We start from the raw sequence: 24,634 nt of genomic DNA, 5'->3' as shown, positions 1-24,634 counted from the left end.
CTAATTTATAAACACAAGATTAATTTTATTACATAAATTAACCAGAACATATTTTGTTCCTTTTTCTATTTCCTTTTTCAAATTTCCAGGTGAAGTTTCCAATGATCAAAGACTTAAATGAGGTCGGGTCCTCCACACTCCACTGAGGGGGAGACAAGATCCTGAAAGCTTGTTAGAAAAGTTTCTCTTAAAATAATACACTTTGCAATAAAATTTGGAATGCTGGACATTCATGTCAACTCTTCCTCCAGAGACCATTGTCTCTGTGGCCTAGCGCTAAAAGCTGTCGCAGCAAGTTCTCTTTCGTTTTCTCTATCGAAGTTCCTAGTTCATGAGGGAAAGATTCCTACCTTGTTCCCAGCTACTTGTTGGTTTTGCACCACCTTGGCCATACCACACTTGGTACCATTTCTTCCAGTGCTTCTCCCACACTTGAGATACATCTCGAAGATCCGAGGATAGCATCAATTTGCTGAATGCCCAATGCTCATGCCGCTCGAGTATACTTGCCAACGCTCCAAGCTTTGGATGGTGACCAAAGGATTGTTACCTTCAAATCCGACGGTGATGCGGCACTCCAGTCGTAGAGAACTGCTGCCATTGCTTCCTGTCAACAATATCTAGTTTCAAGAACAGCTGCAATCGAGAGAGGAATTCATTTCCCTATGACCCTTCTTCCATCTCGCAGCCGAGTGCGTGGGTCATCCATCCCATGCAGTTGGGCATAGAAAATTGTGAGATCATAATTTTGACCCTCTGGCCAAGCAAATATCTCAAAAGCTTTACCCGACAGTAAAAAATACAAACAAAGAAGCAACTGAGGAACTAATGGTTATCTTCCTCTTCTTCTAGCTTAACTAACACTTATCTTCTTCTTCTCGGTGAACTAACGGTTATGTTCCTCTTCTTCTAACTGCGATCTGACATTTCCAATCCATCATACCTTCCATCCATTTTACTTTCAATAGACCTTAATGCTTCGAAGATACAGTTCCAACACGTAGCCTTTTCACTGCTTGTAGTATGAGAAAGTATGTTAGTGTAGCTGCTGGAGTTAGAGATTGAGACTTACCCTCACTAGAACCAGACAATCATGCAACACTTTTTTGAGAACCAGATGATCCTGTAAGAATGTATTGTGGTAAGAATTCCTTGAATCTATGAACGAGCTTACCTCTGGTGCTTGCTGAACTCCCTTGTTTTGTAATTGACTTGGAAGCGATGAGTGGCGAGCGTATAGACTCCTCGGTTTTGAACCTATACATTGATCCTGAGCTACAACAAAGTAAAGGAAAAGGATAACACACCATTACTAGCACATCCACAGCTTTGGTAGATTTCAATTCACGTGAGTCGATGTTTTGGCTGCTGGTGATGCTCCTGTAAGAATGTTGAAGTTCTGAAATCTACAGTGAACAAGCTTACCTCTGATGCTGGTTGAACTCTTGGAAGCAATGAGTGGCACCACCTCGGTTGTGTCCCTGTACATTGCTTTTGAGCTAAAGCAAATCATAGCAAAAGAATTGTAAACCTTTTCTTGTTCTTTGACGCTCTGGACATTTTCCGCAGAAAAATCCCTGGCCGAAGCAGCTTTCTGCTGAGAAAAAACGAGTAAAAAACTAGAGCAGAAAGAGCTAAAGATGAGAGGTTTACCTGTTTGCCAAACAATGCAATATTGATGTTCATCGCGTTTCTTTGCACTCCTCGCCTCGCATACTGGAAGGAAACGTTATCCGACTCTGCTCTTTCAAGTGCCTTCTTGAACTCCATTCCACCAAAGTCGATGTTTCTGCTGCCGTCAATGACGCACAAATCCCCTCCACATTCTGGATTCTCAACACAAGCTTGAGCAAAGGCGTCGAGACCCAAAGAAAGAGCTTCTCCCACACTTGCTGCTTCCCCATGGTTCTGTCCTTGAACCGGCTGTGCAAGAATCATTCGTGCTTGTCGTGCTCCGGAACCAATGACCAACACTGATTGCTCCTTCGTAAGCGCTGTTGCCTTAAATCCGTTGCCTTCATCCTTGATCATCACTAGTGTCTTCTCATCGTAGATGAAGAAAGATGCACTGAAGTTGCCATCTGTGCTTGAGAACAGGTTTGCTTTCTTCATCATGAACTTGACGGCATCACAATGTGTCAACTCCTTCTTGCTCAGCTTCACTTGCAAAAGCTTGATGAGTTGACGACACACAGCTACTTCCCCAGCAAAGCCAACTCGAAGTCTTGGCTCACTTCTTACTTCGACAATCTTCTGCACGTTCCTTCTCATCTCAACAACACTTCCATCACCTTCAGTTGCAGTTGTCAGGGAATCAAAGAGAACCAAGAATCCTTGCTTGCAAAGTAGTGCTAGCCCAATAGTTCCTACACAAGAAACAAATAATAAAACCAGGAAATCTTGCTTTTTTAAATGAATGCTCACCATGCTCTATGAGCTGGCTTTGCTGGCTTGGAATAGAGATGGAGATGATCTTGTGCCCCAGAAGATATCTCTCCACCTCCTCAAGGAGGGGCTTGAATCCTGCACGATAAAAAAAAAACGTTATAAGTCCTACATTATAGGAGTTTCAGAATCTATGCACTCGCCTTTGTGGGGGCAGCAGCCAATTGGATGTATGCTCACAAGGCTTGAGAGTTCCATTGAAAAACTCACTTCACCAGTGCAGCTCTCGATCTCAAAGCAAGCAATCTTGTCGGCCCGAGTTTTCCCCTTATGATTGGCACTGGCAACAGAGGGAAACAATTCAAACACAAGTCAAATAAAAGTCACACTACCACTTACCTCACAAGATGAAAGGCCGGTAAAACCATTACAGTCGAGCCAATGATGAGCGACTCTTGAACAATGCTTGTAGCAGCTCGAGTTCCACCCAAGGGAACATTACCTCCGAGTATACAAGCACTGATGTTGTAGAATTTCTGGAACAAAGAATAAAAAAACTTAGAACCTCATCCTGCATTGAAGCTAAGCTTATGGAAAGCAACAAACCTGTGATTGCCATTTGAAGCTGAGGAGCAGCAAGAACTGAGCTCCATCCAACGGAACGTCATCTCCACGAGCATTGATGTTGGAGAATTCCTGGAAGAAAAAATAAAAATGACTTAGAACCTGTCCTGTGATAACGCTAAAGCAACAAACCTGTGATTGCCATTTGAAGCTGGGGAGCAGCAGGGACTGAGCTCCATCCAAGGGAACGTTATCTCCACGAGCATTGATGTTGTATAATTCCTAGAACAAAGAACAAAAAAGACTTAGAACCTCGTCCTGTGATGAAGCTAAAGCAACAAACCTGCGATTGCCATTTGAATCTGGGGAGCAGCAACACCTGGAACTGAGCGGGGATTCCTTCCCTCGGCCTGACGAGAGAATTAATCAGATAGTTGTCACTTCCCATGAAAGGCAGGCTCTGCCCCTGCATGAAAAAGCACCAGAGATCTGCTGTTAGGGGATTTCCTTTGCTAGCATTGACAGTATGACCTTGAGCACGATAGAGACATCAGGCGCATCACAGAAGCAAGCAAGCGCCCAGCCGTCTTGCCCATCCCGCCAAAAAGATTTAAACACTGCCACGTATGACATCCACGTGGCATAGTCACGGTCCACGTGGCTATGTCATATGATAGAAAGGACAATAAGAACCGCAAGCGCTCGAGCCCGGTAAAGATCCATACCTCATGAATGTAGCTTGTGATCTAAAGCGCGACCAATCGAGCCCAATGAAGATCACATAGCCCATGCATTCCCTTGCCTGAGCTCCCTGCGCCAAAACCCCTAAATTCTCTCTAAAGATTTTAAAAAAGAAAGAAGACAACGATGTGATTCGAGCCGTGGACGTCTCATCCAATGAAACAGCAAAATAAACTCATGGAGTGTCCTCTTTCTTCCTCTATAGGCGAACTTTCTTCCTCTTCCTCGTTTTCTCAAGCTTGAAACTCCCCTCTTCCCCTCCTCGCCTTGCTTTCCTTCCTCCTCTCCCCGCTTGTTGTTATCCTATTCCTTCCTCACCTTCTCTTTCTTTGTGACTCTCTTTTTTTTTTGCTGCTGCCGAGCTTGGAAGATCTCGGCTTCTTCTTGTCCAACTTCTTCACGGATGGCTCCCGTTTCTGAGCTCCATTTGCTTCATTACATGGATTTCCTATGTCGTTGTCAAGCTCTCGCGTGATAGGTATCAGACCATCAAGATCGCTGCAACGAACATACAAATTCTGCCTTTGTCACAGACAGACCTTTGATTCACACAGACTAAACGAGTAGAAGTCCCGGCCTGAAATTCTATTGTGAGTCCATTGAGTCGAAAGAAAAAAAAGGCTTTCTTTAAAGGATGATCAACAACGCAGGGACCTATGTATGGATTGGCATCCATTTAATCTCTGGAATTCTCAAGGACCCTCGATAAGCCACAATTTTCTGGGAGGAAGGAGTGCCATGGCGTAGGACACACGATGCGTATTTTTCAAATGCCTCAAATAGCCTTTCAAGTGTCTAGGGTCAGGTTTAGGGTTTGTCAAGATGGAAGAAGCTATCCGGAGCATGCTGATGCAGTTGGAACATCCCGGATATGTGGTGGATTTCTCTGTCGAGGAGACACCCATCGTCGATCCTGTGACTGAGAGGGATTACTTCCCTGTGAAGATTGATATAGAAAATGTTCAGGGTTGGGTTGTCAAAGGAGGGCAATACTTCCCTCCCGATGAAAAGGGTATGAGGGCTCTGGCTCTCTTTCTGTGGGATGATGAGGAGCATGTATATGTGAGGTATTTGGTCCAGAAGGTAGGTTTTCAACTGTTTTTCTTTTATCTTCTTTTCTTGAGGTTGGAAATTTGTAGGTATCTCCAGAAGGAAAAGTATTGGAATCGGTAGTCCAAACTAGTGGCAAAACTGACTATGATTGGCGAAACTATTCTTGCTTATGGCAGGAGAGTCAAGATGCAATTTTTGCAGAGCTTATGGAATTGAGTGCAAAAGGGTATAGAGTTATGGCATAAAGATTTTATGAATTCCTAGGTACGTGGTATGGTTAGCAATAAATATAAAAATTATATAAATTTATTTTATTATTTGGTTCAGCCTGCATGAGTAGCGAACATCAATACACTTGATGTTTACCTGCTTCATATATGGAAGTTCTCTCCACAGCAATTGTATCAATATTTGCGTGGCCTTTGTGCGTCCCTGGGAGGCACTTTATAGCACAGACTTCCATCAGATCTGGTGGTTCCTGTCGTCTAGGGATTGAGATTTTTGCTCTCAGTCTGTTTGACACTTGCCTTTTTTGCAGACAGATATACGTGATTCATAAGCCACCAATTCAAACACAAAAACTACAACCTTTAGTGATTCTTCTCTCCCTGTCATTGGAGAACAAAACTAATCTCAAAGGTTCAAATGTTACGTAAACAGTATACCTTCTTGCAGATGCTTAGTGTTCGTCCTGAAGTTGCCTATCAATCTAACAATACCATAACAAAATTGATTATCAATAGTTCTGGTCTCCAGGATCAAGGAAGCTATTGTGTCACATTTTTGAGACGAGTTCCAAGAAACATGGCCGTTGAACATCGTTTCAAAGAACAGATCTCAGATCTCTGGACAGATGGAAATATTTAGCACAGAAAGGTTTAAGTAACACTTCAGCAAGGCGTCAGGGTGAATAGACTCGTGCCCTGGCTTTGGATCTGTGTGCCTCGACATCACCGAGTACCAATGATATGGAAGATGTTATCAAAGCGAGAAATTGTTCTCGTCACTGCCTCTCTCTCGGCTTAGACACTTGGAAGAAAACTGCATTGAAGAAGCATCCAAAGCGCGAGCTTGTCTTTCCAGTTTGAGAGCAAAACATAGCGGTAAATCGTTGAGCAATCTCACTAGATCGGGCCCCCATAAAGATAGCCACAACTAAAGCTGTACTAGCACTTGTCCGTAGCCTGTCACTACGGAAAGAAGCATGAATGTCATACGTTTATAGACGTTGTCTCCGAGCCGGAGGATGTACGTTCCTCTTCCTGAGATCTGATGTAAAACAAGACCGCATCAGTTGTGGTGGTCGTGGAACTTCATCCAAGACTCACCAATCAAGGCCCAAGGAATACCCTCGACACCAGTTGCTTGTTTTAATTTAAACCATGTGAGAAGAGTGGACTATTCGGAGATGCTGATGCGATTGAAACATGTGGTGAGGAGACCCCCAGCTGAAGAGTGAAATAGAGGATGTTCAGGGTGGGTTGGCAATACTTCCCTCACGATGAAAAGGGTATGAGGATCTTTCTGTGGGATGATGTAAGGTAGGTTTTTAATTGTCTTCTTTTCTTAAGGTTGGAAATTTGTAGGTATCTCCAGAAGGAAAACTACTAGACCAAAGTGACACAACTGACTATGATTAGCGAGATTATTCTTGCTTATGGAAGGGGAGTCAAGCTGCAATGCATGTACGTATTATGCAACTGAGTGCAAAAGGTATTTACTTATGATTTCCTATTTTTATGATTTTAACCAGATATTGTTTTTATTGGTTCGAAAGAAAAAAGAAAAAAGGTAAAAAAATATTAAAATCGCGTTTGTGTTCTTGAGCTTCGTCTTACAAGTTAGATCGATTCATCCTTCTAGAAACGAATGTGTCAGTTCTTGAGCTTGTGCTGTGAAAAAATCCAGGCTGTTTTTGATCAATCCATCCTCTCGTACAGAAAATCTACGCCTCTCTCGTGTACAAGTTGGAGAGCATGACATAGGGGCCGGATCTCTGGCCATCCAGTTCCAATGCCTGCCCTGCCGCTCGCATCCCCCTCTCCACATCTGGCGAGACTTTACACGCACCCAAGAGCGTCCCCCACGCCACATCACAGGGCGGGAATGGCATTGCCGCGATCAAATCCTCCGCCTTGCCCAGCTCCCCGGCACGCCCCAGGAGATCGATCATCCGGCAGTAGTGAGATCCAATTGGGCTCAGCCCGTGATCCACGATCGATCCAAACTCACGGATCCCTCGCCCAATGTTGCCCGAGTGGCAGCACGCCGTGAGGATGGCCGTGAAGGACTCGCCATCCAGCGCGTAGCCCTCGAGTGCCATCGCGCGCGAGAGATGGATCGCGTCGGCGGCGTGGCCATCGCGCGCCAGTGCCGCGATCAGGGCGTTCCAGGCGTCGTGCTGGGAGGAGCCGCCACTCTCGAAGACCTCACGCGCCTGGGGAATATACCCGTTCTGGGCATATGCCGAGATCATGGCGCCGAAAGATGCCGCGTTGCGCTCCGGCATGGACTCGAATATCCGCCGGGCCTCTTCCGTACCGCCCTTCGAGGTGTAGCCCGTGATCATCGCGTTCCATGACACGTTGTCTCGTACGGGCATGAGATCAAACAACGCTCGCGCTACCTCCAGATGCCCGTTCTGGGCATTTGCCACTAGCAGCGTCGTCCAGGACGCGAGGTTGTGGTAGCGGATCTCGCGAAAGCACTGGTTTGATTCCGAGAGATTCCCCTTCATCGCGCTCACCATGATCATGGTGATGCACGAGAAGGCGTCGCGCTGCGGCATTCTGCGGAAAAATTCCCGCGCGTCGTCCAGATTGCCGGTCTTGGCGTAGAGCAGGATCATCGCCGTCCACGCCAGGATCCCGAGCCCTGGCATCGATCGAAACAAAGCGAGCGCTCGATCGATGTTGCCGGATTGAGCGTGCGCCTGGAGGAGGATGTTGTAAGAAACTGGATTCGTCTCGGGGATTTGGCGAAAGAGCTCCTCGGCATCGTCCAGGCGTCCATTTTGCGCGGTGGCCGTGAGGATCGAGTTCCAGGAGATCACGTCCCGGTGGGGAATCTTATGGAATGCCTCGATCGCGTCTTGCAGATAGCCGCATTGGCCATACACCGAGATCAAATTGTTCCATGGTTCCACAGCTCTTCTCCGCATTCCATCGAACAAGGCCTTGGATTGTTCCCACTGGCCGTGGTGAGCATACGCGCCCATCATGGCCGTCCACGTGGTGGAATCCCGAGCGTCGGACTGCTCAAACAGCGCCTTGGCCTCGTCAAACTGCCCTGCCTCGGCATATGCCGCAACCATGACGTGCCACGGCCGTGCGTCTAACTGCGGCATGTCGTGGAACAGAACCGCGGCTTCCCGCAGTAATCTACATTGCGCGTACGCCGAAATCATGGTTGTCCACGTCACCGCGTTGCGTTCGTCTAGGCAGTCAAACAGCGCCCTTGACTCGTCCAGATGCCCGTTACGGGCATACCCGGCTATCATCGCGTTCCACGTCACCACGGTGTGCTGCGGCATCCTGTGGAACATTTCAACCGCGAGGTCGACGTGGCCGTGCTCCGTGCATGCCGTCAGCATGGTGTTCCACGTCACCACATCCTTGGGGACGACGTGGAACTGCGCGGCGGCGTCGTCAAAGAAGCCCCGTGCCACGTAGCCGTCCAGCATGACGTTGCACGTGACCACGTTCCACTGTGGCATCCTGCTGAGCCACGCGAGCGAATCTTCCGGCCTGTGGAGGTTGGAATATGCCGAGACCATGGCCGTCCACGCGACCACGTTCCTCTCGGGCATTTCGTCAAACACGGCTTTGGCGCTGTCGATCTGGCCGTTGGTAACGTGGGCTTGGAAAATGACCGTCCAGGATACCACAGTGCATTCCGGAATTAAAGAGAACATTCTCTTGGCATCTTCGAAATGCCCTGACTGGGCATATAGCGAGATCATGGTCGTCCAAGACACGACATTCCGCTCCGGCATTTGATCGAACGTTTCCTTCGCGCCCTGGACATTCCCTCTTTGTGTGTAAGCCACCATCATCACCGTCCACGACACAACATTCCATTCCGGAATCCTCGAGAACCCGGCATTACACTCGGCAAGATGCCCGTTCTGGGCATATGCCGCGAGGGCGATGTTCCATGAGAAGAGATTCCGCCGCTCCATCGCGTGAAACACACGATCGGCGTCGCCGACGCTACCGCATCGCCCATACATATGAATGACCTGATTTCCCAGGAAAACGCTGCCGCGCCACTCGGTGGCGAGAATTCGAGCGTGGATTTGGCGGGCATGGGAGAGATCTCTGGCATCGTTGCACTGGCGTGCCAGATCCGCCTCGCTGTGAGCCCTATCGACGTGAAGAACATGAGCGCTCGCAAAAGCCCTCAACGCGTGGAGTGGGCCTTGCTTGGAACAAAGAAGCGACAGGCTGCTCGACATCTGGCCATTGATTCCCGTCTAGAAGAAATCCTGGCCGTCGAATTTCGCGGTGTGGCACTTCCGGTCTTGAAGAAATCGTGGTCGTCGGATTCGCGGTGTGACACTTGGCCTTACGGCGACATCCGACGGCCCACGTAAGCAGCCCTATTGGATTATCCAACGGTTCCAAGGAGGATATCCTCCGGACATATGCGACCTTTTTAGACCTAACGGAGGAGAAGCGACGCAACGTTTGTTCTGTGACTAGGGAAGGCGGTGGAATTTCTCGGGGGAGTCATCGCATTTTCCGTGCGAAATCCTCGCGGCGAGCTGGATCTGCTTCTAGGGTTCTGCAATCTCTCCAGGTAAGGCTACGCTGCTGGAACCGCTCCCTCTCGATCGAATGCGCGGTTTGCAGCTCCATGTCCGAGGGATGATCGAAGCTCTGGAGCGCGATGGCTACGGCGACGCTTGCGACGGCGGCTGGAGCAGCTGCCCTGTATTACTACTCGAGATGGGGGATTCCATGGGGAAGGCGCGGTGTGGATGAATTTGGCGAGCTGGATGAGGGCGGGGAATCCAGTAGGAGCTCCAGCTCCAGCTCCTTGAGGATGCCTCGGCTCGTCCGAGCTCCATCGACATGGCTGGAAGCTCTTGCCACGATTATGGAGACTTTGCGGTTTACTTACTCGGAGACTCTTGGGAAATGGCCGATTGGGGATTTGGCGTTTGGAATCAATTACCTTCTCCGGCGTCAAGTAAGTGGAAGTGTGGAAGTAGTGCGTTTCTTGTTAAATCAGCTACTCTACTTTCATCTTCGCAGGGACATCTCCACGTAGCTAGTGTTTTTGCTGGCGATGGTTGCCAGCTTACAGGCTTGGAGGTTGTGAATACGTTGAAGGAGCTCTTGCGATTGCTTCTTATATGTCTACATTTTTCAAAGAAGCCGTTCCCTTTGTTCCTGGAAGAAACTGGCTTCTCTAAGGATCAAGTGATTCTTCAAGAACCGAAGGCTGCGGTATGTTGGTTCTTTCTTTTCGGGACTAGTCGATTAAGTGAGCTATTTCTTTTCTTTCGTGCAGCTGTTGAAGCCCGCCTTTTGTGTGTTGAGGGATGACGAGACCGAATCCATACTTCTTGTCATCCGTGGAACTCATAGCATCAAGGACACGTTAACGGCTGTCACGGGAGCGGTTGTCCCCTTCCATCTCACGGTTCTTCATAACGGAGGCGTGGAAAGTTTGGTTTTGGGATATGCTCATTGCGGCATGGTTGCTGCTGCAAGATGGATTGCTCAGCTAGCTACTCCGCATTTGCTTGAAGCTTTAAATAAGTCTCCCGGCTATCGAATAAAGGTAAGAGGCGTGATTGGAACTCCTTTTTTGGCGCTTACGTTTGATCCAGATAGTTGGTCATTCACTTGGCGGCGGCACGGCTGCTTTGCTGACGTATATTCTTCGAGAGAAGAAGGAATTCAGTTCAGCGAACTGTGTATCCTTCGCTCCTGGTAGATAACTATTTTTTAGAGCCGAGACTTAGCTAACATTCTACTATTATCAGCTGCTTGCATGACGTGGGAGCTTGCGGAGTCTGGATTGCCATTTGTGACGTCTGTCGTAAACGGTTCAGATCTGGTGCCAACGTTTTCTGCTGCATCTGTGGACGATTTACGAGCTGAAGTAAGTAGTTTGCTGCTCATACTTCTCCCCTTTCGCTGTGAAATTCATTTTTCTGAAATAGGTGACATCTTCTGCTTGGGTCAGTGATTTCAAGGAGCAGATCGAACGAACAAGAATCTTGCGGACAGTGTATCGTTCTGCTACAGCAGTAAGTAGCAGATTGCCATCAATGGCAAGGATGCGAACTGGAGTTGCTAGCGCGGGGGCTATCTGGAAGCCAGTCAGCAGCAGCACCCAGGTACCTACTATCCCGAAACAAACACAAGGCTTTCCCCTTTCTCCACTCTCCTGATCCTTCTCCAGCAAAGATTAGGCCTACATCTTTTTCGGAGAAGCTCTTCCGGGTTTCTTCTATCCTTGGACGAACCGTGTTAGGATATACTGGCAAAGCAATCTTTGTCATCTTTCCAACCTGGTACTTCGTTGAGTTCCATTCCCCCCGTCCATCGTCCAGCGCCCTGCACCAATTTCTAACTACGTGTTTTAATGCGTCCAGGTTGTCATGAAACAAGCGCAGAACGTTGCAATGGCAGTTGTTCGGACTCGGCCATCGCTCGGATTGACCGGACTGTCTGGATGGGCGTGCATCGGGCCGCGTAGGCGTGCAAACACAGTAACGAGTACAGTGACGAGTATTAAAGAGAGTGAAGGGGGAATGGAAGAGGCTCCAAAGGCGGATTCTCTTCCGTGCTCGTCCACCTTCACCGAGGTGGAAGAAACAAAGTGGTCTGTGGAAACTCAGGAGGAAACAAAGTGGTCCGTGGAGACTCAGGAGGACACAAAGTGGTCCGTGGAGACTCAGGAGGAAATGGAGATTGAAGCAGAATTTCCCGGTTCGAGCTCCCAGGAGGCAGCGGATCACGTAAGCATTGGCGAGGAGTATCTGTGGCAGGAGCTGGAAGAAGAGCTCCAGCGGCAGAAGGAGGAGGATCGCCTGGGGCGGGAAGAAGAAGAGCGAGCAGCCAAGGAGATCACCAAAGAGGAGGAGGACGTGATGGCGTCCGCGACCGAGATGGGAAGGGACATAGTTTTGCCATCGGAAGAACAAGGCTGTGGCCGAGAGCGCAATCGGTTCTATCCCCCTGGTCGAGTGATTCACATGGTTTCGCCGCTGCCAGAGGACTCGGGCAGCGATGGTGGCGAGCAGGAATTCAAGGCGAGGGTGGGGCTGTTTGAGACGAACAGGAGGCTATATGGGAAGGTGCGGTTGTCGCGAACCATGGTGAATGATCACTACATGCCAATATACAGGAAGACCATGGAGCAGCTCATACTGGAACTTGAAAGTCAAAAATAAGTAAATGTACATTCCAATGTTTGCTGTTCCTCCCATTTATATGGGTTTGTATATAAGAAGAATAAAGACAAATTAGGGATTAAAGTTAAACTAATTAGGGCTAGGGTTTAGGGTTTAGGTATTGTCAGATTAGGGCTGACAAATTATAGTCAAGGGCTAAAGTGGCATAAAGTCACTGATGACCATTAACAATCAAAACTGTACAACTAAAAGCCCCGGATCACCTCCTCCTCTTGGCCTGAAACAAGAAAATCACTTCAGCATCTTTGTAACTGACGATCCTGAGCTAACAAAACCAAGTACGAGGCAGGAAGGACTTACACCGATCGGCACTTGGATGCTCTACAGGCTAATCCTGTAAAAGAAGCGTGCTTCCAGTCACACAGGAGCATAGACACAATGCAAACACAAATGCATAACTTAAGATCTACAAGCAAAAAAGAGAAGGGGACGAAGAACAAAACACCACATACCGATGATGTCTCCGAGGGAGCTTTTCTCTTCTTGGGAGTAGGCGCGGCGACCTCTTCCTTGTCACTACCAGAGCACGATTTTGTCGATGGAGAGGCTCCATTCTACAAAGACGAAGCAAAGTAAACACAAGGAAATAGAAACAAAAGAGCTGACTACCTTTGCAGGCTTCTTCCGAACCTGTCGATCGTTCTCCTCGGTCTCCTGGTTTTCCTTCTCGATCAGCCTGATGAGAGTGTCACACCGCCTTGCAAGCTCTGCTGGCGTGCGTGACTTCACAAACCAGTCGAACCGGAAAAGCGGCGAGCTCCTGAATGCCGCTTTCAGCTCGTCCCAGTTCCCATATCCGAGGCGTTGGATCATACATACCTGCAAAATGCATCATGAAATCGGTGGCGATAGTATACCTTCGTGCTTAACGTACCATAAAACGATCACACTCCTCGTTGTACAGCTTGCCTTTGTTTTGGCCGTACTGGATTTTCAGCTCTTGCCAGGGATTCCGGTATTTGTCTAGTTTCTTCCCGATCGATTTCATAATCTCGTCCCTTCGTGCAAGTCTGGCCTCACCCTTTTCGATTGTTTTGATTATTTTATCATATTCTGAAACAAATAAAGAGATTTTAGCCTCAAGGAATACAAAGCAGAAAAATTACATACCAGTAAGATCCTTGTAGCGCTCACTAAAAGCTTTTGCATACCGCTCAACTTCCTCTTCCGTCTTTCCTTCCATGTCAAGAGCTATTTTTCCAATTTCCGAGCGGCCATGCTTTTCGCATGCCTTGATAAAGTTGGTGAAGTCTTTTCGATTCCAAGTTGGAAAGCCCTGTAAAGAAAACAAATGAGATCTGGCAAAACCTCCCAATATTACCTCTCGCAAAAGTTGCTCTTTTTCCTCTTGCTCTTCTGGCGTAAGTGGTTCGCCTTCTGCTAGCTTTAAGTCAGACACGAAAAGGAAAGTAAAAGAAAACACACCCTCAATATCTCCCGTTTCACCGTCTTGATTCTTGTTCAGATATCTCCGCGTCACCTCTTTTTCAAAAATCTCCGTCAGTCGAGGAACGTTGAAAAATTGAAAGTCATGTCTGAAAATGTTAAAGAAAAAAAGAAAGAACAAAATATCGTAGAAGAAAGACAAGGATACAGTGGAGGCATTTTGGGAATTCTGGGCTCCTTGGACTTGCTTGAGGTGCTCGGTCTAAGTGCTTGCTTGAAGTATTCGGATTCTGAATAGCTGTGTAAACAATCTTATCAGTACCTGTCGTCTGGACCTCGATACTTACTTGCGCTTGCGTTCCCGTCTAGGAGGTTCAACCCAATTGTCAGCAGCTATTTTCTTGAAGTCTTTATTCTGAAATCAGAGTGTAAGGATAAGACCGCGTTCGAAATGCAAACTCTACCTTTTCCTTCTCATTATCAAAATCGTAGAGGGTGGTAGCTGTAAAATACAAAACATAGTGTGATGGGATGGATTAATAAGAGTGCACTTACGATCATCCATCTTAAACTGAATCGCATCCTCCGTGAACTTCTTCATCTTTGCATCCAGTTCAGCAGTTGCAGCTTCTCCCTTCGCAATTATACGATCTATATCTTCATCGGTTATGGTACTATCTTTAGAACTGAAAACCATCTCCGCGCCGTATCGAACCATTTGAAGAAGCTCATCCTTGTTAACAGCTGTGCCAAGCAAGTGTCAAAAAGTGGCAACGTTGAAACATTTAACCACATACTCTTTTCTTCCGCCAAACGACCTTGTTGTATGACTAACGCATCCAAGGCAAGTTTTTTGTAAGCCCGTTCAATAACTTTTTCCTCGATAGTCAACTGCAAAGCTCCCAGTTGAGAGGCCGAAAGGAAGTTATAATCAACTTATTACCTCTGTGCAAAACCGGAAAACTTGAACCTCCTTTTTTTGACCGATACGATGGGCACGATCTTGAGCCTGCAAATCGGCCTGGGGGTTCCTGCAAAAAATGGCCATATTAACCATCACTCAAAACTCATTGAAGGTCGTACCAATCACTGTCATACAATATAACAATATCCGCTGTTGCCAGATTAATTCCGAGGCCACCGGCTCGCGTTGACAAAAGAAATAAGAATTTCTCGCTTCCCTCCTTATTGAACGATTCTATAGCAGCTTCACGTTCTTCGCCACTTGTTTTTCCATCGATACGACAATATTGATATGTACGATAAATACAATAATCCTCCAGTATATCAAGAAGTCTGGTCATCTGAGAAAAGACAAGTTTATTTAGAGTATAATTCTGTAAAGGTAAATGCCAACCTGTGAGAAGATGAGAACACGAGAATCCCGTTGTTTGAGTTTCGGTAAAAGCTTGTCCAAAAGCACCATCTTGCCTGTCAGAAAAAACGATAAAGGACGAACGAGTGACCCTTAAAGAAACTAACCTGAGTTTTCAACAAGATGCTCTCCAGAGAGATATGGCGGACCTGGCTCAGCACCTTGAAATAAGTATGGATGGTTACAGCACTTTTTGAGCTGCATCGCAATATTTAGAAGGCGTCTTCTTTCTCCGCCAGTGTTGATAGCATCGAGATCTTTTTGGAGCAAGGATCCGTAGTAATGCTTTTGCATTTTTGACATGCCAACCTTGAGGATTGTTTCCTTCTTGGGAGGCAGCCCCTTTTCAACATCTGACTTCAACCTTCGCAAAAGGAAAGGCCGCAACACCTGTAAATCATTATCAGCATCGACGATAGCGCATAGCGCTCATTCATACCTTGTGAAGCTGCTGCACAACTTCTTGCTGGTCGTTTTCGCCAGATATTTGAAACCATTCGTCGAATGTTTCAGCAGAGCTGAAAATCTCCGGCAGCAGAAAGTTAAGAAGAGCCCATAACTCGTGTAGATTGTTCTGTCAATCGGTTCAGTGAATTAGGTTCAGCTTAAGAAACCTTTTAAAATACCTGCAGCGGTGTTCCTGTTATGAGGAGCCTAAAATTCGTAGAAAAAATGCGCATGGTCTTCGCCAAAATTGATTTCTCGTTCTTGATCCGATGGGCCTCATCAATAATAATATATCGCCAGCTGAACTTCTTAAGTGCTGCTTTCTCTTTAATTGCCATCTCAAAACTTGTAACGCATACGTCGAACTTCCCAGGTTTAAGTAAATTATCTCGCTGATAAGCCTGGAAGTACCATGATTTAGCAAGCACAAAGACTAACCATTTAACATACCCTTTCCTCCTGGGTACCGTGGAACTTGACTGCTCGGAGAATGGGACAAAACTTCCGAATTTCATTCATCCAGTTACCCAGAGTTGACTTCGGAGCAACCACCATATGCGGACCGGTAATTTTCCGATACTGATGCAAGTAGCCGAGAAGAGAAATTGTTTGTAGCGTTTTCCCAAGGCCCTGTTGAAGAAGAAATCAACACCATGAACTTCAAAATGAACAGCTCTACAATGTACCATTTCATCGGCTAGAATTCCATTGATTCCGTTCTCGTAGAGCTTAATGAGCCAGTTCAGACCTGCGAGCTGATAATCCCTCATAACTCCTTTAATGCCTGCGCTTCAACAAATGTTAGAAATCATCCAAACGAATAACCAGCATACAGGATGGTTGCGTGAATAGTTTTGTTGTCCCAACCCCGCTTTCATCCTGAGCTATATCTTTGTCTTCCTCCTCTTCAGTCAGTTTACGGCGTCCTCCTCCTCCTCTACAAGTAAGGTTAGTCCGAGTAAACACAAGCCGAGTTCCACAGTATCTTCCGCTTCTAGAGCATTCCTATTTGTACCTCTTCTTCTTGGAGGACGTGTCAGCTGGAGCGCCTTGAGCGAAGTGAGAAAATAGTTCTGTCTGCTTTAGCAAGAACTTTAGCCTCCCCTCCGCTTTATGATTCTGATCGGCAGCGCAATCGTCAGGGGGAGAAATTCGTCAATCGACAGCTTGATTTTCAGCTTACCATATCAGCATCTATTTGAGCATTTTGCTGGCTGAGCAATTTGAGCTGATCACTGTTCCTCTTTTTCAAGACTCGCAGCCTCTCCTTTTCTTTATGGGAGATCTCGTCCTGCGGCAAAAAAATCAGCTCTAGACCAAGCGAAGAATTCGTACCTCGTCATCGGAGCTCTCGTCTGCCGAAGAGTGCCGGCTGGATTCCGCCTCTTCCTCTTCCTCCTCCGCGTCGCCGAGATCCTCAATTTCCTCCTCCTCCTCAGCTTCGCTGCTGCCGCTCTCCTGATTCTCGGCCGCCATGGGCTCCTCCTCGTCCTCCTCTACCGAGGGCGACCTCCTTTGCCGCGCCATCAACCCTAGCAGCTCTAAGAAAACCTAACTCACACTCTTCGTTCCTTTAGGCGCAGCTTCCAGGGGAGCATAGGCATCAAGGGCGGCCTCATGCGCATCCGAGCCGTTGCTGCGGCAACGGACGGCCACGATCGCCCCAATATTTCGGTCAAAAAATTTCCCGCCACAAAGCTTTAGGGCCGACGGAGTGGCAATGGCGAGCGAGCGAGATTTTCTTCCCGAAGATTTGCCACGCTTTGGGGCTATGTCGCGTGGCGCGCGAGAAGATTTGGAGGAAATTCGATCGCCACTATTTTAGGTTTTTCCTCCCCTTGCTCGGTTTTGTCCGTCTTTCCTTCCAGGCTGTGTTGCAATTGTTCTTGCTGCTATTCTCTATGTGGTTGGATGGCATTGGCTCGAGCTGGAATATACTACAGCTTTTCTCCTCTCATGGTTTTTTTTGGGTTTTTTTTTTCTCTGTCCTCTTTGGCCAGGGGAGGGTAATTTGGATGATCGCTAGGGCTGGGAGGCGAACGAGGGTGAGCTCCGATCGATAGCTTTTCTGGCGATTTGCTAAGAATTCCTTGCAGCGGATCATGAGCATTCGTCCGTGAGGAGGCCATCGGATCTTTGTGCCGCTGGGGAGGATTGGATCGATCGAATTAGGGATGGCTGCAGCCCCGCTGGAGCAAAAATATGTGGAGCTGACAGAGGACATGTTCAAGGAGGTTTGGATTTTGGTTATCAAAGCTCGAACCTCTCATTCTTGCTCGTTTTTTTTTTTTTTTTTTGGTTTTTTCTTTTTTGAATCCAGGGATTTCTCGATGATCAGTTTGTCCAGCTCCAACAGTTACAGGACCCAAGCAATCCAGGATTCGTGGCGGAAGTTGTAACGCTCTTTTTCGAGGACTCCGAGAAAATAATCGACAGCATCACTGAAACACTGTGAGTTTTAACTTAACTTCTGTTTTGATTTGATGCGTATGTGTCTCTTTGTCATTTTTGTTGGCAGTGAAACTGATCCTCTTGACTTCAAAGTTCTTGATGCTCATGTTCATCAGTTCAAAGGCAGTAGCTCCAGGTATCTACGCAAAACATCCTTTTGCTTTCTCACAGACGAATCGATCGAACTCACAGCATTGGAGCGCAACGCGTGAAGAATGTTTGCATTAGCTTTCGGCAGTGTTGTGATGCTTCAAACAAAGAAGGGTGAACCAGGATTCTTTCAAAAACTTCTCAAATACTATGAAATCCTTTTGTTTTTCCAGGTGTGTGAATTGCCTTCAACAAGTTAAACGGGAGTATCAATTGGTGAAAGCAAGGTTGGAAACACTTCTTCAGGTTCAAAAACGAGATTTTTCTTTACCAGTAAGATTTTGTAATGAAACTTTTTGTGTAGCTGGAAGAACAAATTGTTGCTGCTGGAGGAATAGTCCCACAGTTTGAGTAAACAATGAAAACCCGAATCGATAATTGCTGCTAATTTGTATTGATTGAGTGGGGAGTTTGTGCCACTGCTTGGTTTTTTTCCTCCCACTATTTGCAAAATAAAACAAAAAATTCAACCATGCTTTCAACATTATAGCGTATAAAGAATACAATTTGGGGTGTCACATGAAAATAATTGCTTTCCAAACCATATCTATCAACTCAGAGTTGATGAAAAAAAAAGGGATAAGAAAAAAATCATGAAAGAAGAAAATTGAGAGGAAGATGATCAAAGTATCAAGAGTTAAGGCTAACTTGCCTGGCCAGCAGATTTTTGCTTCTCGTCAGCTCTTTTCTTCGTCGCCGGGCTTGAGCTGCCGTAGCTGCTGCTAGCGCATCTTTTCTCCCCGTGTAAAATGAATAAGGGAAACTATAAAATCTTGGAGGAACCATTGTTGTATAGCGTTCCACTGTAAGCAACGGCGCCGCTGTTTGATTCGTGCGAGCCACCGCTGCTGTGGAGTGTGAGGTTTGTGACTCCACCAATTCTATGTTGTCATCCTGCCTGTTAACTTGGACAGTCTCAGTGATCGCTTCCTTGAATCCATCCGGCTTCTTTGCACACTTGGATTCGTCCTCTAAAGTGGGAAGAACTGGGAAGGAGGCGCCGAGCTCTATGTACTTGTCAGCAAGCTGCGAGACAAAGCTTTATGTAAGACGTGAGTATGAATCATACTTGTTATGTACCTGCTTTCGTAAAGAACAGCCTGCTTCATACAGACGCCGGTTTTCCTCGCGGATCGCTTCGATTTCCTACACGGAAAAGAAACACAGGCTTAATCGATCAATCACGAGCAAAGCGAGGGAGCATTTACCTTCCTACATCGATCGTTTGCTGAAGAAAGCTCGTTCGCTTTCAACGTCATCTCTTCACACATTTTCTGCGAATCAAGAGACCATGCTTTACTGCCACGCCATGTAATCCCATGATAAGTACCTGCTTTCGGCGTATGGTTTGACGTGCGGACTCCCGATTTGCTTCTATTCGTCGAAGTCTGCGGATCTCTTTCTCCTCCTGGAAGACAAGTTCGAGAAAAGCAAAACATATTAGACGAGACAATGAAACTCAAAATGGCTTACCTCGGTTAACACGGCTCTGGCAGACCGTCCTTTACCGCATCCTAGCGTAGAACTCATTCGCCTATCCTTTGCATGGAAACTCGACCTCCCGTCCTCCAGCTTTGGCTGCTTCATCCCACGGAGCTTGCTCCAGGAGATTGCCTTTGGCTTCTCCTCAAACTCCAGCGATGACTTGAACGCGCATTGCTGGACCAGCCCCGCCTCCGACTTGACGTAGGCCGAGTATCCCTCGGTTCCAAGAGGCGGAAGTGGTGAGCTCGGGCTCTCAGCCCGAAAGCCCGGCTCCAGGGAATCCTCGGAAGTGTCAAACCTGTTGTAAGTCACCAAAGGAAGGCTACCACCACCGCGTTCCTTATCACTGTCCGAAGGGTACTCGTCCTTGACGAGTGGGAAATCCACAGCGCTGTTGGAGGCCACCAACATACTGCTGCTGGACGACTCCATCCCATACTTTGTAGATCTCTTGCGCTTTCTCTGCCACTGGAGCTTCATGCCAGAATCGTCGTCTCGAGCCACCACTACTTGCTTGCTAAACTCTGCGAGCGCCTCAGCGGCATCTATCTCCGTCTTGACGAGGTCGGCCACATCCTCGGCCTTTGCCCGCTTCCGCGGCTTCCCTCTCCCTTTGCTCTTCATTCTTTCCGCTCTATCAGTCACACATCCAATCCTTTGCCCCGCAATGAGAGAGATCCAGAGTACCTGCTAGAGCATGGCCCAAAAGCCCCGGAATCGATCGATCCCGGCAGAACCCTGTGCGCGATTCCTCGCAGCGGCGCAATGGAGCTGGAGATTGACCGTGCCTACCTCTAGGCTGCTCCGCCACCGCGATGGTGTTCTAGAGATCGCCCCGAAAAACCCTAGCCGCACTCGCGAAGCTCTCACTCACTGGCGCTGGACAAAAGCCCTATGCGCCCTCGCTCCTCTCCATCGCCTGCGCCACTATACTAGAGGCGACCCGGGCAGCGTTTTTCCTCTACAGGTAAATTCGAGCTCGCTGTGAAAGAGGCCAAGTGTGACGGCGCCGTAAAATCGCAGAGGATTTAGGCCTGCCCGCTGCCCGCGAAGGTGGCGTACGCCATCGCCGCCGTCGGGTTGGGGGTGATCCAACGGCTGCAGGTCAATGCCGAGGCTGCGGCCATGGATGGGTGGGGCTGACGTGGCAGGAGCCCGTGCGCTAGTGCCAATTGGCGACACGGCCTTACAACTGCCACGTGGAGCGCTTGGGCTGTGCCAACTAGACCGTGTCGTGCGTGAGTCAGCACAAGAATGTTGGAGCGATTTTTTTCGTTTTAGGGCAACAGTTAAAAGCCCTGGCTATGGCGCGATTGTTGACGATTTTACTGCTTGTGGCGCTGGCCGTGGATCGCGGCTTTGCTTCTAAGCGGCGGGCTATCACGGTAAATTTAGGAAGCTCCTTTTAGAGCTGTGATTGATCGATCGGTGTTTAGGACGACGAGATTTTGGCCAAAAAAAAAGAGTGTCTCCAAGACATTAACAGGTAGACCTCTATTAGCGATCATACACTTGACAATTTGGTCTATTCTCCAGTGGACTCTGGGGCTGGAAGTGCCAATCCAGCAGCATCGCCAAGCAAAATTGCATGCTCCAATGCGTTTCGTGGACTTGCTACGATCTAATCTATGGAAACGATGCCGTGAGTTTAGAGAACGTTGCCTCGCGATCGACTCACTGTTCTTGTTGCTTAGCTCGAGGAGGGCGAGGTGGACATTAGAAGAGGTCGCCAATTCAGGGAATGCTTGCGGAGGTAAAAACTACAGGCAGATCTCATGTGGATCTATAGATCTAAACTTCTCTCCTTCCTTTCTCACAGGGAGTCAAAAGGGGACGACGTCTCCTCTCTGGGACGCTTCTTTGACGATTGAAGCTCGAGATCGCTCTAGTGTTTTGACCAAGGAGGAGGAATCTTCTAGCGAATCAACGTGCTTTAGGGGGGTGCCCTTGCCTGTGCATGTGTAGATTCCTCCCATCGTTTATAAAATGGCCTCGTATGTGTCGGGACAGTGGATTGAGCTCGTGACCTCACCCATCGCCGGGTAAAAATAAACCACCACGAGTTAAAAAGCTTTCACCCCCCCACCCGTGGTAAAAGCAAGGGAGAATAATTCCAAAAAGCGATGAAGCGAGCAAGCAAGCTACCTGTCGATGCTACCACTGGCCCCTATATGATTTGGATGGTTCGGTTGGATGAAGATTAAGGAGAAAAAAGGAAAAAAAGAAAAACAAAAAATCTTCAAACAGAAAAACCCACGTACTCTCTTCACTCGCCCCTCTCCGGCCGGCGGTCCATACAGGACGCATGATCCAACAAGGTACCCAGTAGCTTCACCTACCTACCCCTTTGCCCCGGGTCGAGTGACGTGGACACTGGGGCAGGGCGGGCAGCGCGGGCAGCACCGGGTTGGACACGGCCGGCAGGAAGGTACCTGGCAACCCAAGCCAGACCAGGCAAACATATACATTTGCATGAATGAGCCACAAAAAAGAAGGGAGAGTGCGCACTCGCCGTTGCGCATCGACGAGATTTCTAGGGTTTGTGAGCTGCGCGACTCTCGCCCCGCGAGTGTGAGGCATTAGGTCGCGGCGGCGACAAAGATCTGAGCGCCTGCGTTCTTCCGCATTGAATCCTCTCTCTTTCTCGCTCTCTCGCTCTCGTTCTCGCTGGAATCCCTCTCTTCGCTCGCGCGTCCGGCTCTAGAAACACGGCGCTGTGCGTGTGAGGTGGGGCGGCAGTGGAAATCCCAATCTTCCCCCAATCTCTTCCAATCTTGTGTAGGAGAGGGAAGGGGGAGGCATCTTTTTCGTGGTTAGGCAGATGGTGTTGACTTGGCCGGCGGCGCTCTTTTTCCGGGGCGCGCCGCGAGGAGATGCATGCTCGAGATGGAGATTGATTGTGCTCTCAATCTTCGCGGCGGGGTAAATCGAGAGCCTCGCGGCATGCAGGAGCTCGCGGCTTAGGCTCTAGGCCGGGCGAGCGAGCGAGATTCGGCTCCTATTGGTGAGGAAAAGCGGTGGATGGAATACGCAGAGTCGTCCAAAGGGATGCTGGAGAAGATGATGACCAACGAAACGCTAGCCAAGATGACAAGAAGTTCCCATTTCAATCCCAAAGCCGGGGGAGTTTCCACTTCCAACGGGTTTCGCAGCCCCATGCTACCCCCTCATCTCAACGGGAAGACAATTTCGGGGATTTCGTCTCTTTCGCAGTCAGGTAGGCTCCAAAGTTCTTCTCGTTTTTTTTTTTTTCCTTTTCCTTTCCCTCCGTGTTCTTGCTATTTCTAATCTCCGTGTTTTGTGTCGCTCACTCACAGGCTCCAAGTCCTCCAATTCGGAGCCGCAACCCAGGAGGAGCGTCATCACTTTGAAGAACGCGCCTGGCCCCCCTGTAAATAGCTCTGGGACGGGAGTTCTGAAGACCAAGTCGTGCATCACAACTGTGGAGCGACTTGGGTCGGAGTCCAAAGGTGTGGGGGGAGGCCGAGGGGGTCGAAGCCGCAAGAGATCTAGAGAAGGGGAGGTGCTTGCCGCGGAGCTCTCTAATCACCAGGATGACAAAAAAGACGGCTCCAACAATGGAGCTGCTGATCAGTCCACGAGTGCCTCTGGTGCGTTTGTTTATCATTCATCTCTCACCTTTTTTCATTCTCTTTCTTTCTTGGAGTTTTGAGTAGATTTAAACATCTCTTTTTTTCTCTCTCTCTCTCTCTTCTCAGAAAATGTCGAGTCAACCAGACGGAGACGGCGAGGGCAAAGCTCAAAAAGACTAGACAAAAAAAATGGTCACTTACCTCCCGTGGCCGATTTATCCCCTTCAAAGCTTAAAGTCTCATCAAACTCTGCTAGTGCCACTGGCATTCTTGGTGAGTTTCTTTACAATTCGTCCAAGTTGGTTCCTTCGTCGATCTGAAACACGATTCTTTTTCCTCTTCCTTTTTCGCAGACATGTACGGGCTCAAGTCCAAGCATGTTGATCTCTCTCGCTTCATGGTAAATATTACTCCACTGGACATTCTTTTGTCCGATGACAGAGAGAAAACGCAACCAGCATCGGCGGACGATGACGGCGGCGATGGCGAATCCGGACTTGTATTAAAGGAAATAAACAATGTCATGCAGCTTTTGCCAAAGCATACGTTTGTTCAGAAGCCTTTTGTAGAAAATGCTCTGAATGAAGATGTGAAGGTAAGGCTGATGTTGGATCTCGAGAGGCCATCTCAAGGCGACGAGAGCCAGCAATCCGAGGACAGACTACACACGCCGGGATCCCTGGACAAGGTACGTTTTTTATCATTTGGTTTTGCTGATCTTTTATTCATGTCTTCATGCAGACGAAATCGAAATCGTTCGAGCTCTTTCCAACCTTCACTCTCGAAGACTTACCTCTTCACTCAGTTGAAGATTTTGCGGACAGACTCAAGCTGCCGGCTAGTGATTCTTTAGACGCGTTGATATCGTTCTCGAAGCCGACGGACCATGCGGGGCCGGGTACAGAGAAAAACTCTAGATACGAAGGCATTCCTCCATCTCCCTTCTCGTTCTCTCCATGCGGCGTGTCGGATTACAGTAGAGCAGCAAGGAACGGCAGGACAGGCGAACGGACATGGCCGAAAAGTGAGAGTGGCTCAAAGACAAAGGTGGAGCCGACGCCGGTGAAAGTCGAGGTGCCGGAGTCGAGAAGCGGAGCTGCAGCGGTCAGGCCCAAAGAAGAACAAGACGAAGAAGGTTCACTTCCTCAGAGGGATCGAGGAGGCGAGTTTGAGAAGAGCAAGTCGGCTGTGCATCCAGAGCTTCCTTCGCTCCAACTTAAACGTGACGACGATGACGCACCTCACAGTCGAAGAACACTCTCGAATCTACCAGGTAGCTCTTTTTGTTCTTATTCTTTTGGACGTCGTGAGTAACGCATTGCTGGTGTTTAATGCATGCAGCCATGCCATGCTCTCCGGGCGTTCAAGCTGCAACTATTCTCTGCACGATGGCCAACTCGGACGACAAGGAGTTCGTCGTCAAAGGCAAGAGGCAGCAAAGCAGCGAGGCTCCACACCACAGGACGTCAAAGCTGGCGAGGATAGACGAGAAGCCGAGCACGCAGATCCCCGACGGCCACGGCACGTCCCGGAAAGAGACCGCCAGCCACCACCACCACCCGCCAGTGAAGA

At 48.3% G+C, this 24,634-nt stretch overlaps 8 protein-coding genes across 12 annotated transcripts; 4 read left to right on the top strand and 4 right to left on the bottom strand.

Moving 5' to 3' along the window:
• Window positions 1-761: 761 nt before the first annotated feature.
• On the bottom strand, window positions 762-3,766 carry LOC9635678. Of its 3 annotated transcripts, none has more exons than XM_024670568.1 (15): window positions 3,675-3,766; window positions 3,481-3,610; window positions 3,293-3,415; window positions 3,142-3,231; window positions 2,992-3,081; window positions 2,785-2,921; window positions 2,589-2,725; window positions 2,425-2,523; window positions 1,654-2,366; window positions 1,532-1,597; window positions 1,426-1,481; window positions 1,308-1,380; window positions 1,175-1,257; window positions 1,073-1,123; window positions 762-1,012 (listed from the first exon to the last, which is right to left on the bottom strand). In XM_024670568.1, exons 1-14 carry the CDS (start codon window positions 3,737-3,739, stop codon window positions 1,078-1,080), a joined length of 1,908 nt encoding a protein of 635 aa, XP_024526336.1. In that variant the 5' UTR covers window positions 3,740-3,766; the 3' UTR covers window positions 762-1,012; window positions 1,073-1,077. The 3 variants fall into 3 exon arrangements, with proteins under 3 accessions (XP_024526336.1, XP_024526338.1, XP_024526337.1); XM_024670570.1 differs by having other exon boundaries at window positions 1,308-1,365; XM_024670569.1 differs by having other exon boundaries at window positions 1,532-1,594.
• Window positions 3,767-4,506: 740 nt separating this feature from the next.
• LOC9634306 lies at window positions 4,507-5,035 on the top strand. Its single transcript, XM_002965822.2, has 2 exons — window positions 4,507-4,773; window positions 4,830-5,035. The coding sequence occupies exons 1-2, from the start codon at window positions 4,513-4,515 to the stop codon at window positions 4,986-4,988; spliced, it is 420 nt and encodes a 139-aa protein (XP_002965868.1). The 5' UTR covers window positions 4,507-4,512; the 3' UTR covers window positions 4,989-5,035.
• A 1,653-nt stretch (window positions 5,036-6,688) lies between these two features.
• LOC112344894 (pentatricopeptide repeat-containing protein At4g02750-like) lies at window positions 6,689-8,923 on the bottom strand. The gene has a single exon (XM_024670435.1). The coding sequence runs from the start codon at window positions 8,921-8,923 to the stop codon at window positions 6,689-6,691; it is 2,235 nt and encodes a 744-aa protein (XP_024526203.1).
• A 492-nt stretch (window positions 8,924-9,415) lies between these two features.
• On the top strand, window positions 9,416-12,189 carry LOC9634305. Its single transcript, XM_002965821.2, has 8 exons — window positions 9,416-9,543; window positions 9,597-9,936; window positions 10,002-10,196; window positions 10,261-10,533; window positions 10,583-10,685; window positions 10,739-10,857; window positions 10,919-11,095; window positions 11,354-12,189. Exons 2-8 carry the CDS (start codon window positions 9,634-9,636, stop codon window positions 12,152-12,154), a joined length of 1,971 nt encoding a protein of 656 aa, XP_002965867.1. The 5' UTR covers window positions 9,416-9,543; window positions 9,597-9,633; the 3' UTR covers window positions 12,155-12,189.
• A 122-nt stretch (window positions 12,190-12,311) lies between these two features.
• On the bottom strand, window positions 12,312-17,033 carry LOC9635676 (probable chromatin-remodeling complex ATPase chain). 2 transcript variants are annotated; one of them, XM_024670249.1, is made up of 24 exons: window positions 16,719-17,033; window positions 16,567-16,674; window positions 16,399-16,502; window positions 16,217-16,320; window positions 16,070-16,167; window positions 15,834-16,013; window positions 15,563-15,784; window positions 15,376-15,510; window positions 15,044-15,326; window positions 14,919-14,992; window positions 14,645-14,865; window positions 14,505-14,592; window positions 14,359-14,452; window positions 14,117-14,305; window positions 14,026-14,063; window positions 13,909-13,976; window positions 13,770-13,859; window positions 13,601-13,710; window positions 13,497-13,552; window positions 13,286-13,451; window positions 13,050-13,228; window positions 12,785-12,994; window positions 12,628-12,729; window positions 12,312-12,392 (listed from the first exon to the last, which is right to left on the bottom strand). In XM_024670249.1, the coding sequence occupies exons 1-24, from the start codon at window positions 16,908-16,910 to the stop codon at window positions 12,375-12,377; spliced, it is 3,129 nt and encodes a 1,042-aa protein (XP_024526017.1). In that variant the 5' UTR covers window positions 16,911-17,033; the 3' UTR covers window positions 12,312-12,374. The 2 variants fall into 2 exon arrangements, with proteins under 2 accessions (XP_024526017.1, XP_024526016.1); XM_024670248.1 differs by having other exon boundaries at window positions 13,497-13,710.
• A 96-nt stretch (window positions 17,034-17,129) lies between these two features.
• LOC9634304 (histidine-containing phosphotransfer protein 1) lies at window positions 17,130-18,457 on the top strand. 2 transcript variants are annotated; one of them, XM_024670250.1, is made up of 8 exons: window positions 17,130-17,208; window positions 17,384-17,428; window positions 17,480-17,617; window positions 17,704-17,834; window positions 17,902-17,970; window positions 18,027-18,098; window positions 18,158-18,230; window positions 18,289-18,457. In XM_024670250.1, the coding sequence occupies exons 3-8, from the start codon at window positions 17,558-17,560 to the stop codon at window positions 18,337-18,339; spliced, it is 456 nt and encodes a 151-aa protein (XP_024526018.1). In that variant the 5' UTR covers window positions 17,130-17,208; window positions 17,384-17,428; window positions 17,480-17,557; the 3' UTR covers window positions 18,340-18,457. The 2 variants fall into 2 exon arrangements, with proteins under 2 accessions (XP_024526018.1, XP_002965866.2); XM_002965820.2 differs by lacking the exon at window positions 17,130-17,208 and having other exon boundaries at window positions 17,350-17,428.
• On the bottom strand, window positions 18,443-20,520 carry LOC9635675. The gene is made up of 5 exons (XM_002965483.2): window positions 19,458-20,520; window positions 19,315-19,392; window positions 19,193-19,258; window positions 19,065-19,130; window positions 18,443-19,010 (listed from the first exon to the last, which is right to left on the bottom strand). Exons 1-5 carry the CDS (start codon window positions 20,091-20,093, stop codon window positions 18,615-18,617), a joined length of 1,242 nt encoding a protein of 413 aa, XP_002965529.1. The 5' UTR covers window positions 20,094-20,520; the 3' UTR covers window positions 18,443-18,614.
• Window positions 20,521-20,742: 222 nt separating this feature from the next.
• LOC9635674 lies at window positions 20,743-21,544 on the top strand. The gene is made up of 5 exons (XM_024670557.1): window positions 20,743-20,854; window positions 20,906-20,955; window positions 21,006-21,111; window positions 21,164-21,222; window positions 21,290-21,544. The coding sequence occupies exons 1-5, from the start codon at window positions 20,774-20,776 to the stop codon at window positions 21,432-21,434; spliced, it is 441 nt and encodes a 146-aa protein (XP_024526325.1). The 5' UTR covers window positions 20,743-20,773; the 3' UTR covers window positions 21,435-21,544.
• Window positions 21,545-24,634: the final 3,090 nt, after the last annotated feature.

Source organism: Selaginella moellendorffii, unplaced genomic scaffold, assembly GCF_000143415.4.
Source record: "Selaginella moellendorffii unplaced genomic scaffold, v1.0 SELMOscaffold_6, whole genome shotgun sequence".
NCBI lineage: Eukaryota > Viridiplantae > Streptophyta > Lycopodiopsida > Selaginellales > Selaginellaceae > Selaginella > Selaginella moellendorffii.
Note: the sequence above shows the minus strand (reverse complement) of the source record. Positions and strands in the feature narration are given on the sequence as shown.